The sequence below is a fragment of the Capricornis sumatraensis genome, chromosome 1 (genome assembly GCF_032405125.1).
Source record: "Capricornis sumatraensis isolate serow.1 chromosome 1, serow.2, whole genome shotgun sequence".
Lineage (NCBI taxonomy): Eukaryota > Metazoa > Chordata > Mammalia > Artiodactyla > Bovidae > Capricornis > Capricornis sumatraensis.
In genome coordinates this window covers 182,343,592-182,362,277 of record NC_091069.1, presented here as the reverse complement: position 1 = coordinate 182,362,277, position 18,686 = coordinate 182,343,592, and the positions used below count along the sequence as shown (strand labels likewise).

Sequence of the window (18,686 nt, the reverse complement as noted above, 5' to 3'; positions counted from 1 at the left end):
GGGGGCAGGAGGAGAAGGGGATGACAGAGGATGAGATGGCTGGATGGCATCACTGACTCGATGGATGTGAGTCTGAGTGAACTCCGGGAGTTGGTGATGGACAGGGAGGCCTGGCATGCTGCGATTCATGGGATTGCAAAGAGTCGGATACGACTGAGTGACTGAACTGAACTGAACTGAACAAAGGCCAGATCTCACCCATGCTACATGTATTAGGATCTCAGGGGTTTGGTTTAAAAATGTTCACGTGTATTTAACGTATTCCAAGTGATTCTGATGTATAGACATGATTGAGAACCACTAATATAAAGAAATAGGCAACTAGGAGTAAATTACTTTTCCTCCCTTCAGTGACACAGTTACTGAAAGTCACTGTTCCAGATGGTTAATCTTGTTCACTGCATAAAACATTTTTATTATTTTTGAACATAATACATTGTTGAATACATTGTTGAAAAATTGTAGTTTATAAAGGATATCAAGAGGGCAGTACACACAATTTTGGAATAACCATTAGCATTCACCACTTAAGAGTTTTAAAAGGAATATATGCTGCCCTAGTGGCTCAGATGGTAAAGAATCTGCCTGCAGTGATTCTTTATGATTCTTTAAGGTAGGAGACTCAGATTTGATCCCCTGGGTCAGGGAAGACCCCCTGGAGAAGGGAATGGCAACCTACTACCAGTATTCTTGACTGGAGAATCTCCTGGACAGAGAAGCCTGTTGGGCTACAGTCCATGGGGTCACAAAGAGTTGGACATGACCGAGTAACTAACACACATAACATTTCAAAGTAAAAAGTCAAAGTTCCCTACTAGTCTCCCTGTTCCTTTCTCCTCAGAGCAAATAAAACTCTTAAGGTCATTGTGCTGTCTGACATTTCACTTATGTTACATCCTCCTTAAAATTTAACAACATTAAACTGATCAAAGCACTGAGAGAGATCTAAAGCAAGTGAATTTGGAGGCTATCAGAGCAAAACCCAGGGCACAGCCACTGGTTGGTTAGTAGGGACTGCCACAGAACTCCCAGGCGATGCTGTTCATGTCCCCTCTGAAGTGAGGTCTACAAGGCTGAGGCAGAAAAGTGCAAAGCCTCTCAGCTCCTGCAGCCTCACAACTTAGTCTCTTCAGAATTGCAACTAACTTTCTTTTCTCCAAATTCTTTTTATTTCAGGGACTTAATCTTTTTTCACTTCCTGTTTTACAAAACCTTCACTTAGAGTTCTTTGTGTGGTTTACTTCTGTTGGAGAAACTGAGAGGCATTTTTTACCAGGCAGGTTTGGGTGGGTAACTGTGTTTAAATGTGTGGATTACCTGTATCTCCTCTCCCATGCCTAGGGGAAACAGTTATTTCCATCACACCCTACACTGAATTTTAGAGTCGACACAGTATTGTCACGGTTAGATACTGAAGACAAACTTCTTTTTCTTACATGTTGCAACTTCTCATGAAATTACTCAATAGCCTTATTGCACTGACTTTTTTCTAGGAATGAAGACCAGAGTGACGAAAGAAGCAGTTTCTACTCCGTCACGAGTGACCCACAGAGATCAGGAATGGTATGATGCTGAAATTGCCAGAAAACTTCAAGAAGAAGAAATTTTGGTGAGCAGAATTTAACACAAGATTTTAGGTTAATCAGGTTTCTCTGTGAATTAAATCAACCTTGGCATTTATATAATAGGTGTTTTAGTCCTTTCTGTTGAGAAACTGATACCTTTTTTATGGGTGTAAAAAGCAAAACAACAGGAATGAAGTGTCCGGTTTTATTCACTAAGTAAGCATTCAGTTCAGTCCAGTCGCTCAGTCGTGTCCAACTCTTTGTGACCCTGTTGACTGCAGCACGCCAGGCCTCCCTGTCCATCACCAATTCCCAGAACTTACTCAAACTCATGTCAGTTGAATTGGTGATGCCATCCAACAATCTCATCCTTTGTCGTCTCCTTCTCCTCCCACCTTCAATCTTTCCCAGCATCAGGGTCTTTTCAAATGAGTCAGTTCTTCACATCAGGTGGCCAAAGTATTGGAGTTTCAGCTTCAACATCAGTCCTTCCAATGAATATTCAGGACTGATTTCCTTTAGGATGCACTGGTTGGATCTCCTTGCAGTCCAAGGGACTCTCAAGAGTCTTCTCCAACACTACAGTTCAAAAGCATCAGTTCTTCGGTGCTCAGCGTACTTTATAACCCAAATTTCACATCCATACATGACTACTGGAAAGACGATAGCTTTGACTAGACGGACCTTTGCTGGCAAAGGGATGTCTCTGCTTTTTAATATGCTGTCTAGGTTGGTCATAACGTTCCTTCCAACGAGTAAGCATCTTTTAATTTCATGGCTGCAGTCACCATGTGCAGTGATTTTGGAGCCCCCAAAAATAAAGTCAGCCACAGTTTCCACTGTTTCCCCATCTATTTGCCATGAAGTGATGGGACCAGATGCCATGATCTTCGTTTTCTGATTGTTGAGCTTTAAGCCAACTTTTTTTTTTTTTTGAAGTCACTCAGTCGTGTCTGACTCTTTGTGACCCTATGGACTATAGCCCACCAGGCTCCTCCGTCCATGGGATTCTCCAAGCACGAATACTGGAGTGGGTTGCCATTTCCTTCTCTATTAAGCCAACTTTTTCACTCTCCTCTTTCACTTTCATCAAGAGGCTTTTTAGTTCCTCTTCACTTTCTGCCATAAGGGTGGTGTCATCTGCATATCTGAAGTTATTGCTATTTCTCCCAGCAATCTTGATTCCAGCTTGTGCTTCCTCCAGCCCACCATTTCTCATGATGTGCTCTGCATATAAATTAAACAAGCAGGGTGACAATATACAGCCTTGACGTACTCCTTTTCCTATTTGGAACCAGTCGGTTGTTCCCTGTCCAGTTCTAACTGTTGCTGCCTGACCTGCATACAAGTTTTTCAAGAGGCAGGTAAGGTGGTCTAGTATTCCCATCTCCTGAAGAATTTTCCACAGTTTATTGTGATCCACACAATCGAAGGCTTTGGCATAGTCAATAAAGCAGAAATAGATGTTTTTCTGAAACTCTGTTGCTTTTTTGATGATCCAGTGGATGTTGGCAATTTAATCTCTGGCTCCTCTGCCTTTTCTAAAACGAGCTTGAACATCTGGAAGTTCATGGTTCACGTATTGCTGAATCCTGGCTTGGAAAATTTTGAGCATTAATTTGCTAGCATATGAGATGAGTGCAATTGTGCGGTAGTTTGTGCATTCTTCGGCATTGCCTTTCTTTGGGATTAGAATGAAAACTGACCTTTTCCAGTCCTGTAGCCACTCCTAAGTTTTCCAAATTTGCTGGCATGTTGAGTGCAGCACTTTCACAGCATCATCTTTTAGGATTTGAAATAGCTCAACTGGAATTCCATCACCTCCACTAGCTTTGTTTGTGGTGATGCTTCTCTAAGGCCCGCTTGACTTCACATTCCAGGATGTCTGGCTCTAGGTGAGTAATCACCCCATCGTGATTATCTGAGTCATGAAGATCTTTTTTGTACAGTTCTTCTGTGTATTCTTGCCACCTCTTCTTAATATCTTCTGCTTCTGTTAGGTCCATACCATTTCTGTCCTTTATTGAGCCCATCTTTTGCATGAAGTGTTCCCTTGGCATCTCTAATTTTCTTGAGGAGATCTCTAGTCTTTCCCATTCTGTTGTTTTCCTCTATAACTTTACACTGATCACTGAGGAGGGCTTTCTTATCTCTCCTTGCTATTCTTTGGAACTCTGCATTCAAATGAGTATATCTTTCCTTTTCTCATTTGCTTTTCACTTCCTTTCTTTTCATAGCTATTTGTAAGGCCTTCTCAGACAGCCATTTTGCTTTTTTGCATTTCTTTTTCTTGGGGATGGTCTTGATCCCTGTCTCCTTTACAGTGTCACTCACTTACATCCATAGTTTATCAGGAACTCTGTCAAGTCTTTCAGAGATGGCAATGGCAACCCACTCCAGTACTCTTGCCTGGAAAATCCCATGGACAAATGAACCTGGTAGGCTGCAGTCCATTGGGTTACTAAGAGTCGGACACAACTAAGTGACTTCACTTTCACTTTTCACATTCATGCACTGGAAAAGGAAATGGCAACCCACGCTAGTGTTCTTGCCTGGAGAATTCCAGGAACGGCGGAGCCTGGTGGGCTGCCCTCTATGGGGTCGCACAGAGTCGGACACGACTGAAGCAGCTTAGCCGCATCATCTATCAGATGTAGTCCCTTAAATCTATTTCTCACTTCCACTGTATAATCATAAGGGATTTGATTTAGGTCATAGCTGAAGGGCCTAGTGGTTTTCCACACTTTCTTCAGTTTAAGTCAGAATTTGGCAATAAGGAGTTCATGATCCGAGCCACACTCAGCTCCTGGTCTTCTTTTTGCTGAATGTATAGAGCTTCTCTATCTTTGGCTGCAAAGAATATAATCAGTCATCAGGGTCTTTTCATATGAGTCAGCTCTTCGCATCAGGTGGCCAAAGTATTGGAGTTTAAGCTTCAACATCAGTCCTTCCAATGAATATTCAGGACTGATTTTCTTTAGGGTGGACTGGTTGGATCTCCTTGGAGTCCAAGGGACTCTTATGAGTTTTCTCCAACATCACAGTTCAAAAGCATCAGTTGTTTGACACTCAGCTTTCTTTATAGACCAACTCTTACATCCATACATGACTGCTGGAAAAACCATAGCCTTGACTCGACGGACCTTTGTTGGCAAAGTAATGTCCCTGTTTTTTAATATGCTGTCTAGGTTGGTCATCTTGTCTAGACTAGAGATCTCTTCAAGAAAATTAGAGATACCAAGGGAACATTTCATGCAAAGATGGGCTTGATAAAGGACAGAAATGGTATGGACCTAACAGAAGCAGAAGATATTAAGAAGAGGTGGCAAGAATACACAGAACAACTGTACAAAAAAGATCTTCACAACCAAGATAATCACGATGGTGTGGTCACTCACCTACAGCCAGACATCCTGGAATGTGACGTCAAGCAGGCCTTAGAAAGCATCACTATGAACAAAGCTACTGGAGGTGATGGAATTCCAGTTGAGCTATTTCAAATCCTGAAAGATGATGCTATGAAAGTGCTACACTCAATATGCCAGCAAATTTGGAAAACTCATCAGTGGCCACAGGACTGGAAAAGGTCAGTTTTCATTCCAATTCCAAAGAAAGGCAATGCAAAAGAATGCTCAAACTACTGCACAATGGCACTCATCTCACACGCTCAAAATTTTCCAAGCCAGGCTTCAGCAGTATGTGAACCGTGAACTGCCTGATGTTCAAGCTGGTTTTAGAAAAGGCAGAGGAGCCAGAGATTAAATTGCCAACATCCGCTGAATCATGAAAAAAGCAAGAGAGTTCCAGAAAAACATCTATTTTTGCTTTATTGACTATGTCAAAGCCTTTGACTGTGTGGATCACAATAAACTGTGCAAAATTCTTCAAGAGATGGGAATACCAGACCACTTACCTGCCTCTTGAGAAACCTGTATGCAGGTCAGGAAGCAACAGTTAGAACTGGACATGGAACAACAGACTGGTTCCAAATAGGAAAAGGAGTACACCAAGGCTGTATATTGTCACCCTGCTTATTTAACTTCTATGCAGAGTACATCATGAGAAACGCTGGGCTGGAAGAAGCACAAGCTGGAATCAAGATTGCCAGGAGAAATATCAATAACCTCAGATATGCAGATGACATCACTCTTATGGCAGAAAGTGAAGAGGAACTAAAAAGCCTCTTGATCAAAGTGAAAGAGGAGAGCGCAAAAGTTAGCTTAAAGCTCAACATTCAGAAAACGAAGATCATGGCATCTGGTCCCATCACTTCATGGGAAATAGATGGGGAAACAATGGAAACAGTATCAGACTTTATTTTTTGGGCTCCAGAATCACTGCAGATGGTGATTGCAGCCATGAAATTAAAAGACGCTTACTCCTTGGAAAGAAAGTTATGACCAATCTAGATAACATATTTAAAAGCAGAGACATTACTTTGCCAACAAAAGTCCGTCTAGTCAAGGCTATGGTTTTTCCTGTGGTCATGTATGGATGTGAGAGTTGGACTGTGAAGAAAGCTGGGCACTGAAGAATTGATGCTTTTGAAGTGTGGTGTTGGAGAAGACTCTTGAGAGTCCCTTGGACTGCAAGGAGATCCAACCAGTCTATTCTAAAGGAATCAGCGCTGGGATTTCTTTGGAAGGAATGATGCTAAAGCTGAAACTCCAGTACTTTGTCCACCTCATGCAAAGAGTTGACCTATTGGAAGGGACTCTGATGCTGGGAGGGATTTGGGGCAGGAGGAAAAGGGCACGACAGAGGATGAGATGGCTGGATGGCATTACTGAGTTGTTGGACATGAGTTTGAGTGAACTCCGGGTGTTGGTGATGGACAGGGAGGCCTAGCGTGCTGCGATTCATGGGGTTGAAAAGAGTCGGTCACGATTGAGTGACTGAATTGAACGAACTGAGGTTGGTCATAACTTTTCTTCCAACTAGTAAGCATCTTTTAGTTTCATGGCTGCAGTTATCATCTGTAGTGATTTTGGAGCCCAAGGAAATAAAGTCTGCCACTGTTTCCACTGTTTCTCCATCTATTTGCCATGAAGTGATGGGACCGGATGCCATGGTCTTTGTTTTCTGAATGTTGAGCTTTAAGCCAACTTTTTCACGCTCCTCTTTATTATGCACTGTATAATTTGGTAAAGGTAGACGCTTTTCTGTCTAATGATTGCTGGGAGAAATATCAATATCCTCAGTTATGCAGATGAACTGAACTGAAAGACCTGTCCCACCAGATTGTCTCAAGCACAGAGTGCCTTACTCTACGCTGAACTCCCTCAGGTTATGTTGAAGGTCAACAGCTGCCACAACGGAGGGTTTAGTCTTTACAGAGGCAGATGGCGCTTGCCCTGTTTGTTCAGTTGTTGGCAACAATTTTGGAATGTCCCAGCTTATATTTGACAATGTATATATGTATAATTGAATACTGTTAAGCTATGAAAATGAGGAAATCCTTCTGTGCAACAGACTCTGTGACCGAACTGAACTGGCTAATGAAAGTATACAAACTGATTGTCATCTTCAGGGATGTTGATCACAATTGGTTTCAAATGCAGTGGGTTTTTTTTTGTTTTTTTTTTTTAATGTAAGCTTTTTTTTTTTTTTTTCTAATGGCCAACTTAGGTTGCACTTAAATTATGCTTTTTTGTATTTTCTGTACCATAGGCCACCCAGGTGGACATGAGAGCAGCTCAAGTTGCTCAGGATGAGGTGCGTTCATATTAATTTGCTTAGCCATTATTCTTTGGAAATACCCCAGTAATTTTCTACTTACAGCTTTGCAATTTTTGTTTAGGAAATTGCTAGACTCCTAATGGCTGAAGAAAAGAAAGCTTACAAGAAAGCCAGGGAGCGGGAGAAATCATCTTTGGACAAAAGAAAGCATGACCCTGAGTGGAAGGTAGAGTCTGTTTTGTCTTTAAAGAGAAAAACAGGTAAAACTATAATGGGGAGTCCTTTTTAGGGTATGCTCACAGATATTTTTAGGGCATATAAATTATCTGTCTCTCGTATGTGAATCTGACTTATAAGAGTTGTTTCACCATGAAAAATCATACTGAATTCTTGAAAGTAACTATGTAAAGAAGTTACTTATGAGGTTGAAAAACTCATTACCTTCATTTTAAGAGCTATTGAGAGGTAGGTGCCTGTGGCCACAAGCAGACATAGTTTTTTACTCTGCTTGCCTTCCAGGAAAATGTAGCGTTTCCCACATGCTCTTAGATTTCCACAGGGGCCTTTCCCTCTTCTTTGGACTTTTCTGTTCGCTTATATTGTCCTTCCTTCTTGGTCCTGTGCCAGCTGTCTCTCTTGCCTCTGGCATCACTTGATCCATGGCAGATGGACAGCCGTTCTTATCACCAGCCATCATTGCTTATGAAACTATCTAGCATGAGCTTCAATTGTTACCTTCTTCTCGTTAATCAGAAATGGTAGAGACAAAATAGACAGTGACTGCTGTTCATTCTGACGTAGTCTAATTATTGTATGTGGTGACTGCAAGTTTAATTGAACCGATCTTACTCATTAGTTTCTGTGTGCAAAGCACCACTCTGGACTTACAGGGAGAGACAAAGATAGATTTTCCTCAGAATAATGTATAATGTTGGGAAGAAGACAGACTATAGACAGCTAACAAATGTGAGGTCAAGCTGGCTGAAAAATGCATAATGGAAAAACAAAAGGAGCTGGAGTGATGATTTATACTGTAAAGGCTTTTAGGGAGGCAGTCTGTACTGGGCCTGAAGGATGCAACCAGGTGTGTGTCCATGATATGGTTGAGGTTGCGCTCGGTTCTTCTCCCCGCTTCCCTCCCTCTCTCAAACAAAATCCTCCCTTGGGCTGCTGGTTCTGTCACAGTCTCAGCATATGTTTTGAGAAAAACAAAGAAAGTATTGTAATAGTATTTCTCTACTGTTGCCTGTGGCTCAGTTATGAATCTAAAAGCAAATGAAAATATTATTTCCCTGTTATCTATTTACCCTGTTCGTAATTCAGGATTTCTCCAAACAGACATATATCATTTTCATAGAAGGCTTCCCAAATGCTCTTGTTACGTAAATTAAGCTGCAAGTAATTGCCCAAGAGTTCCTCAAGTTCTTTGTTAACTCAGCTATACTGGAAGTAGGTATTTTTAAAGGTTACACATCAGGAAGGGAAGAGGAAGAAGGTCACATTTCTAGCAAGCATCAGGACTTATGGTATTTTTAGATTCTGTCAGTGGGGCTGGAGTTGTTTCTCTCCTGAAAAGTTGGCATGAATATGCCTTATTTCTGGGCTTGTAAGTTATCATCCCTAAGTCAGATGTTAAGAAACAAGTTTAATAGCATGAAGCTGGATTCCATAGACTCTGGGAGTCCTCCAGTTCTGTTACTGAACCAAACTTGGATCTGCTCGCTCTTGCACAGTAAAGCAAATCTACTGATATACCGGGTTGTGGTGAAGCAAAGTGTAGCATTTATTGTAAGGCTCCATACGTGCAGTCAGGGACAGCTAGTACTCAGAAGGCCCGAACTCCCTGGTGGGTTTCAAGAAAGCATTTTTAGAAGATCTGGAGACTGTGTGCTTGTGGTCATCAGGTAGTTCACGTCTTCCATCTGGTGGGGGTTTTCACATCTGTAAAACCACTCCGGAAGTGAGCACCATATACTTTTATCGAAGTACTTCATAAGAGAGCTGAAGCAGAGGATATGGGGGAGGGGGAGGCTTGAGAGATTCGTGCTCAGTTACGGTTCTTGACAGCTACATGTGGCTGCCTTGTTACTAATGGGTGACCAAGCGCACCTCTGTGGTAGAGCCTGTTTGTGAGGGTTTAGTCCACTCATCTGGTTGTACTGACAACCAGCAACACTCTTTCATAACTGTAACTTTTGGTCTCTAAGTGACTGTTTAAAAATATTTTATGTTGCTAAGCTAGGTGTAAGTAACCTAAAATTACGAAAGGAGAGTTTGGCATTATTTAGATAATCTATAAATCTAATCTTTCTCTGTTTGCTGTTTTCTGGGTGTGTGTGTGTCTTTTTTCTTTCCCCCTTAGCCCAAAACAGCTAAATCAGCACACTCAAAGTCAAAAGAGAGTGATGAACCTCACCGTTCTAAGAATGACAGACCAGCACGGTAAGATGACACCTGAAAAGGGGAGTGAGGATCTTGACCTTGGGGTGAGCAAGATACTGGCTGCCTGGAAAGAGTGTTCGTTCCTTGGAGAGGAGATCAGAAATCTGCAGTTGTGAGGTGGTATCAAGTCTCGCAGGATTATTTTCAAGCTTTGTTTTCTGTTTTAAATTGTGTTGAACAAGTCAACTCAGGAAGATGGGGAATTTTACAGAAGCTGAGGTAAGGAGAGATGCACTTTTTTGTTAGGACCAGTTCTTATTTCTGGAGTCACTGCACTGACTGCCCTCAACTAAGAAGGGATGAGATTAACCATTTTCTTAAGTAAAATCTCAGGTTTTAAATGTTTACTGAGTTCCATGATCACATGGGTGTGTACATGACATTAACACATGTCTAAATTCATTTCTGTGTGAGTCTCAGTGTCCTAGGCAAATATTCATTTCAGTCATTGCAGACTGTTCTTCATCCAACTGCAACAGGTAGCTGTGGCTACAGTGTAGATATACTTTCTAACTTCTCTGAGGCGGTGGTCTGGGGTCATGGTTATGGAGCAACTGCTACTTTTCCACTGCAAATTGTTAACATTTAAGTCTTTGGGAAGCAACCTTTATTTTTTCTTTATTGCTTTCTGTTGCTTTTGAAGGAAAAACTGATTGGAAGAGGAAGAGAGAAAGTTTAAAAGAAAAAGACAAAAGTAACACTAAATCTAACGTTTGAAAACTCTAAATTATTGAAACTTTGTACAGTATTTTGGTCCTGATTATTAATGATATATTTACTGATTATTAAAGCATAAGTTTTATGACATTGAAAAATATACACTCTTGTTGTCACTCATTGCTCAAGCTTAAACTACTAGACTTATTTCCTTAAATAGAATGTATTTCGTGTTCTTGAAAAGCCATACTCTATTTTTAAACTCATGGGCTTTCAGAAGATAAATACCTTTCAGAAAATTATATCAGATTGTAAAACTTTTAGGGCACAGTAGTGTATTTTGTTTAATTGTGCACAATTGGTTCTTACAGCTTTTAGTTACACACATGCCAAATGTCTTTTAAAGCAAATTTTAGATTTAGTTCAGCTTTATTTATATCCCTGCACAACATCCAAGTAAAACAAGAACTAATCTGTTCTCAGTAGGTAAATAGGTAGGAGTTGCTTATTATGCCTTTTTTTTTTTTAATAAAGGGAATTAAAATCATCTTTAGAGTTATTTTGCAGCCTTAGAAGTCCTTGGACTTTTTAGAACACCAGTATTTTTGACAGCATATGATAGAACAGTCTGAAACATCTATTTAAAGGATTTATTAAAGTTGAAAGCAACTTTCTGAAATGTAAATGGGTTCTCTTAAAAACATTTGATATATTGAAAGAATGAATAATCAAATGATCCTGTGTTAAAACTGGCCTTTGTAAATGAATGAAAAGTGGCCTATGACTAGTAAAACTGAAGTCATTTTTTGACTTAAGAATATTTGTCTTTAACTATTAAAATAAAAGAAATTTTTTTAATCAAAAAATAAAGTACTAAAAGAAAAAAATCTTTTTTGCAGAAAGACTCTATATATGGCAAAACAAAATGAATAAGACTTTTATGAAATCTGTGTTTTCATAGTTAAAACTTATAGTTTATGATCTTATTATAGATAACTTGTACAATTAATGTTAGAAGGTATGCTTTGTTAAGGTTAGATTCTGTGGTTTCCTCTTTCGGATTTAATCATGGTGGAAGATGAGTTAACCATTTGTACAGAAAGAGATGGTTTCAAGGACTGAGAAACTTGGAGCTTGCTAGTTCAAGATGTTTACTTCAGTTTAGTACCAATAGTGGTACAGGAGAAACAGATTCTCATGGAGAGCTTATAACAGTCATGGTTAAAAGTCGTTTTCATTGTCATTAAAGATTTCTACTCTAAAAAACAGAAAACTAGTTGGCAATCTGAATTAATTCCAATTCTTTGTAATTGGAAAAAGTTTTAACCTAAGTTCTAAACTGTTTTAACTATAGGATTTTATGTTAATAATGCTACTTGGTATTTTGTTTTTGTATTTTCTCTTAGAAAAACTTAAGGATTTTATAAATATCATTTGGTTCCTATAGTGTTCTTATGAATATGAAATATAATTTTTCTCCACTTATTCATTTATCCAGTATTTATTGAGCTCCATAATAATTGCCCAGACCCAGAGTAAGTGGCAGTCAACAAAAATTTTCTTGCTCTTAGGAAATTCATAATCTAAACAGAAAATTATGCAACTAACTACTATGATTGTGTTAAATGCTAAGGATGAAAAATGCAGGTTGTTAGAAGAGCATAAGGAGACATTTAACCTAGTCTGGGTGTCTGGGAAGGCTTCTTGAAGAAATGAGTTTTGAGTGAATTCTGAAGTATATTTGGTTTTATCACTAGCTTAAAGATATAAATCATTTCATAAGAACAGTTGGAAACAGGTAATCCTAATACATCAGAAACTATAAAACAAACTATTAGTTAGCAAGATTTTTCCAACTTTGGATTTAAATACCCTGAGCTGAAATAACTGTCTCCAGTGCAACAAATAATTTGGTAGAACCCCTGGAAGCATTAACCCAAGATTTGTTCTCCACATGAGCAAAAAATTAATAAAACAGCATACCAGATAACTGAGGGCATCCTAGGCTGATCTGTTTATCCTCATGGGGGCTATCCTAGAGGATTTGTTGACATCCTAAACTTTGTTCAACACTTCAGCATCCCTTTCCTTGGTGATGAGTTTTTCTGACAGTACCAGTTGGCTTGTGTTTCTCTGGTATTTGGTCATCTAATGAGGATTATAAAAAGAGTAAAATAGAGACCCTGCCACCCTGATTACAAATCCTGTTTTCTTGAGTGTAAGTTACTTCTTTGGTTAACAATCTTAATTCTGGAGTCAGATTGCTTTGTCTCAACTTTACCTGCTAAGACTTATGTTACTTTTTAAAGGTGAATGTTCTAAATGTCTGTGAATAATGAAAGAAAAACACTTATTTAATTTCTAATATTTATAAACAAATGATTCCATGCTCTTAACACACAATTTGAGCACACCTTTGGGAAACACCAAAAAAATGAGAGATTTTGTTTTATAGCTTTATCAATGCCGAGTGTCTGCAAAAATCTGTTATATAATTAAAATAAAAGTTTGGAGTGTTAAAAATTTCCCATTTTTTTTTTTACAGTTGTCTTGTTTTGACATGAAGTTGCACATGTATTAAAACTGTCCTTTCCTTCTCTAAGCTCTACTCTGCCACCTAGTGGTGTAACGAACTTTGCTCTAAATTTCCTGTATTGACCAATGTCCCATCTCCCTCCCCTCTTAGCTGCTGCCTTCTCTCCCTTAATTACTTTCTCCCCCCATTCTGTCTTTTCCTTTCTTTCTCTTTTTCTTCGAAAACAAAATATATTTCTCATTAATGGCAGTGATCATATCTATTAATCTTTTTTTTATCTATGCCTTAGCACAGTGAACGAATGTGAATGTATGAGTCGCTCAGTCGCGTCCGACTCTTTGCGATCTCATGGACTGTAGCCCACTAGGCTCCTCTGACCATGAGGTTCTCCAGGCAAGAATACTGGAGTGTTTCCATTTCCTTCTCCAGGGGATCTTCCTGACCCAGGGATCGAACCCAGGTCTACCGCATTGTAGGCAGATGCTTTACTGTCTGAGCCACCTGGGAAGCCCACCAGTGCCTCACACTTGTTAGATGCTCAGAAGATACTTGTTTTTATTGAATTATGTGCATCAAAACAAACAAGTTAAATAATTTATCCAAGGTTATACAACTGGCTAGGAACTGCCATGAGGATTCTGAAATATTCCGGCTTTGCATCTCCACTGAAACTATGTTTTCTAAGAGATCCAGTGAGGGGTGGAATTGTAGTCATCTCTCCGTAGAGTGTCTCTTTAAATCTTGACTCTTTTTTAGGCCACCACCACCTGCCATGACAGATGCTGAGGGTTTGGATTACACTCCTTCTGGAAACCAGCATAATTCCACACGTCACTACTCAAAGTCAGAGTCTTCTCATAAAGGTAAGACAAATGTATGTGGTCAGCTGTAAGATCGTTTTTAATAATCGCCATGCTGTAGTCGAAAAGCCAGGTGCTATATTATAGATCACTAGAGTGGAAAAATAAGTTAGTCTTTTGAGCAGATCATTATATTATTCTTCATTTATTAGAGGGCTTCTCTGATAGTTCAGTTGGTGAAGAATTGTAATATAGGAGACCACGGTTCGATTCCTGGGTTGGGAAGATCCACTGGAGAAGATCATTATGTTCAGTTCAGTTCAGTTCAGTTGCTCAGTCGTGTCCGACTTTGTGACCCCATGAACCGCAGCTTGCCAGGCCTCCTGTCCATCACCAACTCCCAGAGTCCACCCAAACCCATGTCCATTGTGTCAGTGATGCCATCCAGCCATCTCATCCTCTGTCGTCCCCTTCTCTTCCTGCCTTCAATCTTTCTCAGCCTCAGGGTCTTTTCAAATGAGTCAGCTCTTCGCATCAGGTGGCCAAAGTATTGGAGTTTCAGCTTCAACATCAGTCCTTCCAATGAACACCCGTGACTGATCTCCTTGCAGTCTAAAGGGACTCTCAAGAGTCTTCTCCAACACCACAGTTCAAAAGCATCAATTCTTCGGTGCTTAGCTTTCTTGATAGTCCAGCACTCACATCCATACATGATTACTGGAAAAACAATAGCCTTGACTAGACGGACCTTTGTTGGCAAAGTAATGTCTCTGCTTTTTAATGTGCTGTCTAGGTTGGTCATAACTTTTATTCTTCATTTATTTTAAAAAAAAATGATTTAAAAACAGAAAGCAGACACCTTAAATTGAATGGAAGATTTTCTGTGTGCACTTAGTTGAGCTTTGAACAACACAGTTTTGAACTGCTCGTGTATCCATTTATACATGGATTTCTTTTTTTTTCTTCCTGTAGTGAATACTGTAGTACTACACCATCCATGTTGGTTGAGCCAGCAAACAAATATACAGAGGGCCTCTGTAAATTGTACGTGGATTTTCACCTGTGCAAAGGGTCAGTGCCTCTAACTCCCCCTGCATTGTTCAGGGGTCAACAGTATTTATTTGCATTTTCTCCAAGGAGAGTTCATAGCTTTTATCAGATTCTGAATAGATGGCTATGTCCCCCACTTAGATCTGTTGGACTTCTACTGTCCTGGCTATTGTTTCCCATCTGCCCATGACTCTCTCTTAATTAGATTAAAGTACACAGATACACATACACATCCCAGAAACACTTCACACAGAAGAAAAATGGGGCAAAGAAAATGAGGAAAGAACATGAGATCTAAGTTGGACCAGATCTTTAAAATGCAAGGAATAATCAGGTCTGTCTCCTTTACCAACGATAGGCATTGACTTAATGTGTAATTTTATGACAGTCATAAAATGAGATAATGAAAATGGAGTTTCTCATATTAATTTGCTCATCTAAAAGTAAAGGTGAGTTTAATGGTGTCAGCATTGTCGGAATTATATAAGTAAAATACATGAAAGCAGATTGCAATAGACTTCACAAATATTAGGTCTTATTAGTTGATGTTTTTTATTTTTTATGTTTTTTGAAGATTTCTTAGGTGATGTTTTCATTATCTTTTCCCAAAAGAAAAGATTACCTTTCCAAGCTTACTTAAATTTTCTTTTCTGCAGTGACATACAAGATACCAGTGCACAGGTGCCACTCCAGACCCATTAAATTAGGATTTTTGAGGACATGTTTTGCCAGGCATTGTATTTTTTTTTTAAATCTCTCCTTGTTATCCTCCAATTAAAAATAAAAATAATAAAAAGCTCTCCTTCTCCTGCTCCCCTATCATTCTGCCAATCATCCAATGTTGAAAATAAGACAAAAAGATGAGGTTAGTTGAACATTATCAAAACAACCCATACACTACAATTTTCATCAGTTGGTGGCCTTTTCAGCATCCCTTGTTTATTTCCTTCTCAAATTATATACAAGCATTACTTTTAGGAGGTGCATTCCTGTCCTTGCCATACATTTTATACGTAATACTAAACCAACACATTGATTCTGAATATAAGTACAGTTTCCCTAGGTACCTTGGTTCCAGATTGGTTCCAGAATTCCCGAGGATTTCACAATCCCTGGATTCTTAAGCCCTCTTATATAAAATGTCCTGGTATTTGCATATGACCTATGTACACCCTCCCCTAAACTTTAAGTCATCTCTAGATTACTTATATTAATAATGTATAATACAATGTAAATGCTCTGTAAATACTTCAAATGTATGTCAAATTCAAAACTTGAACTTTCTGGGATTTTTTTTTTCTGAATATTTTCAATCCATGCTGGATGGAGAACACACAGATAAGGAGAGCCAATTTGTATGGTTACAACCAAGAACAAACAAAACACATGAACCATTTGAAATGCATAGAAATATAGATAACATTGTTTTATTTGAACAGGAAGAAAAACAGCGTCTCAGAGATTTTTTCCTTAATCGTTTTTCTTCCTTTTTCCTTCTCTCCTCAGGTTTCCATTATAAACCGTAAAAACCTAGGAATCTGCCTTGAAAACGGACTCACTGTAGCAAAATTACTGGATGATACAGATCACATTCCACGCTTACTTTTTTCTTCCTCTATTTTGTATTCCTGAGATTTATCCTCAAGTGTTTTTTGGACCATGAATATTTTTCATTCATTTAAAATATTTTGGTTATTCCTGATCACTTGGGCAGTACAAGAAAATCTAGCTTCTGAATATTGGCCATCTCTATGGAGCATATACTTCCTGGGGTATAGTATCTAAGAGCTCTATAAAATGCCATTTTCATTAGGTATGGAGTATTGATATTTAATGAATAGGCTTTACTTAGCAGTTAGGATTTTGTGGAGGTAATGATTGAAGTAAAACATAATGTTTGGATGCAGTGCAGAATAAAAGAATATAAGAAATAGCTTTTTTGGTGGATTAGTGTATGATACATTAAAAGATAAGAGACTTTTGCTTTTTTTTTTTTTTTTGCTATTCAGGGAAAGAAAAAAATCACAACCATAAAGTATTTAAAAAGAAAAATAAAAAGGAACAGTTGAAATAATGTAACTGACTATAAAGACTGTAGAGGTTTTATGTATCCTTACACACCCTTCTGGGAAAATTTGGCCTAGATGTCATTCACTAACACCGTCTCTGCTATTGCCTCCACAATAGCAAGAATGCTAAAGCCTCTGGGCATTGAACCACTTTTTAGTACTTATTGGCAAAAATTTAATTCTAAGAAGTTTTAACTCAAGTCTGCAAGATCAATTAAAGATGAAAAATTTTGTATCCCTTCTCTTATTTTACATTTATGTATAAAGCCAAGGGAATTAGAATTGGAAAGATGTTTATGTAAGTAATGATGCTGTCATTTTCTCTGGCTGTAAGACTGAATTTTTCCTCTTGCATATAAAACATAGCAGCATTGGTTGGCAACCTCTCAAAAAAATGTTGTATATCTGTCAATAAGCAGATTAATTGGACTCAAAGTTGATAAAGAAGTTCTTCATCCAATTATTTGGTCCTGCACATACGTTAGTGACACATGGGTGCTGGATTCCTTTGTGCCAGACCTTAAACCCCTTTGCAGGAAATCTGGAATTTTTGTTAATCTTCTAGCCTCATGGAAATGCTTCTTTTTCCATACCAATTAGTTAACATAAATATCAGTCATGTTGCATATTCAGCATATTTATACTTGAGAAAAAAGTTGCTAATCCATTCCTTTCTGGCTGGGAACTGCCTTCTGTTTGCCTTGTCTTTTGAAATAGCCTTTCTAGTTGGACAATATTCATGAAGTTTTTTAGACTAGCTTCTCAGAGGATTTGGGTTTTTCATTTTGAGGAATAGCTTTAGTTTCATAGTTTTTGGATTGTATGAACTTAAGCAAAGGATACTTAAGAGTTAAGTTTTGAGAAAATAATAATCTAGAAATAAAATCCTTAAGGTTGTAGTCATTTTGGAGAAATAGGTAAAGGGGAAAGAACATAACTTTGCATGTCCAGGATGAAATGACTGAGGAAGAAAAATCTTCAGTTAAATAGGCAAGAGGAGACCAAATGGAGGTGCTAGCCTTAAATCAAATTCCAGAGGATGTTTTCAATATCAAAGGTTAGGCCTTTTGATTCATAGTAATGCTATATTTTTCTTCGTCTGCCCTGTGATTTGCTTCATGTTTTTAAAAGTTTTTTATACTAGCTTTAAAGAAAAGAAAAACAATGTATTTTTATTTGAAAATCAGGCAAATGGGCAACATCATTTGCCATATTTTTATTTTATAAATGTTTATTTTTCTATCTCATACAATCATCAGTTCTTCTTTTCAAATTCTCCATTTATCCTCTCATGTACTATTTCATGCAATCATATTTATTACTGTAAAATGCTAACTGGGTATATTTTACTCAAAAAATGTCAGGTCACTTTACACATAACCAGGATATTAGTGTTTCAGCTATGTTAGTAAGTGACCAAAGGTAGTATTGCCCTCATTACACACAATTCAACATCTGTATTGAAAATTCATTATTTTTTTTAATGTTTTTAAAAGATCAGAGTTTTTAAATATTTTAATTTAATTAATTGTTTTTTTTGTAAAGCAAACATTTTTTAAGGAGTATCAGAGTAATTCTTTTCCTGTGAATAAGAAGACACATCAACCAACCAGTTGAATTCCTCCTATTCTCATTCAAATAGTATAATTGTTAATTATTGTTGATTTTGAGACTGTAGAAGCAACTGTGTGTGTCCATGGAATTTTCCAGGCAAGAATACTGAAGTGGGTTGCCATTTCTTACTCCAGGGGATCTTTCCAACCCAGGGATCGAACCTGGGTCTCCTGCATTGCAGGTGGATTCTTTACCACTGCGCCACTGGAGAAGCCCCATTTAGAGGCAACTAGCACTTTATTTTAAGAAACTGCCAAACATCTTCACTGTGTTC

General features: G+C 38.4%; 1 protein-coding gene across 2 annotated transcripts in view; it reads left to right on the top strand.

Moving 5' to 3' along the window:
• Positions 1-17,143, top strand: part of CCDC50 (coiled-coil domain containing 50) — a 77,926-nt gene extending 60,783 nt beyond the window's left edge. For both annotated transcript variants that reach the window (XM_068977401.1, XM_068977399.1), the window contains 6 exons: positions 1,494-1,609; positions 7,236-7,280; positions 7,366-7,470; positions 9,607-9,686; positions 13,636-13,742; positions 16,236-17,143. In XM_068977401.1, the coding sequence (XP_068833502.1) occupies positions 1,494-1,609; positions 7,236-7,280; positions 7,366-7,470; positions 9,607-9,686; positions 13,636-13,742; positions 16,236-16,255 (473 nt within the window). In that variant the 3' untranslated portion in view covers positions 16,256-17,143. The remainder of the gene's footprint in view (positions 1-1,493; positions 1,610-7,235; positions 7,281-7,365; positions 7,471-9,606; positions 9,687-13,635; positions 13,743-16,235) is intronic.
• Positions 17,144-18,686: the final 1,543 nt, after the last annotated feature.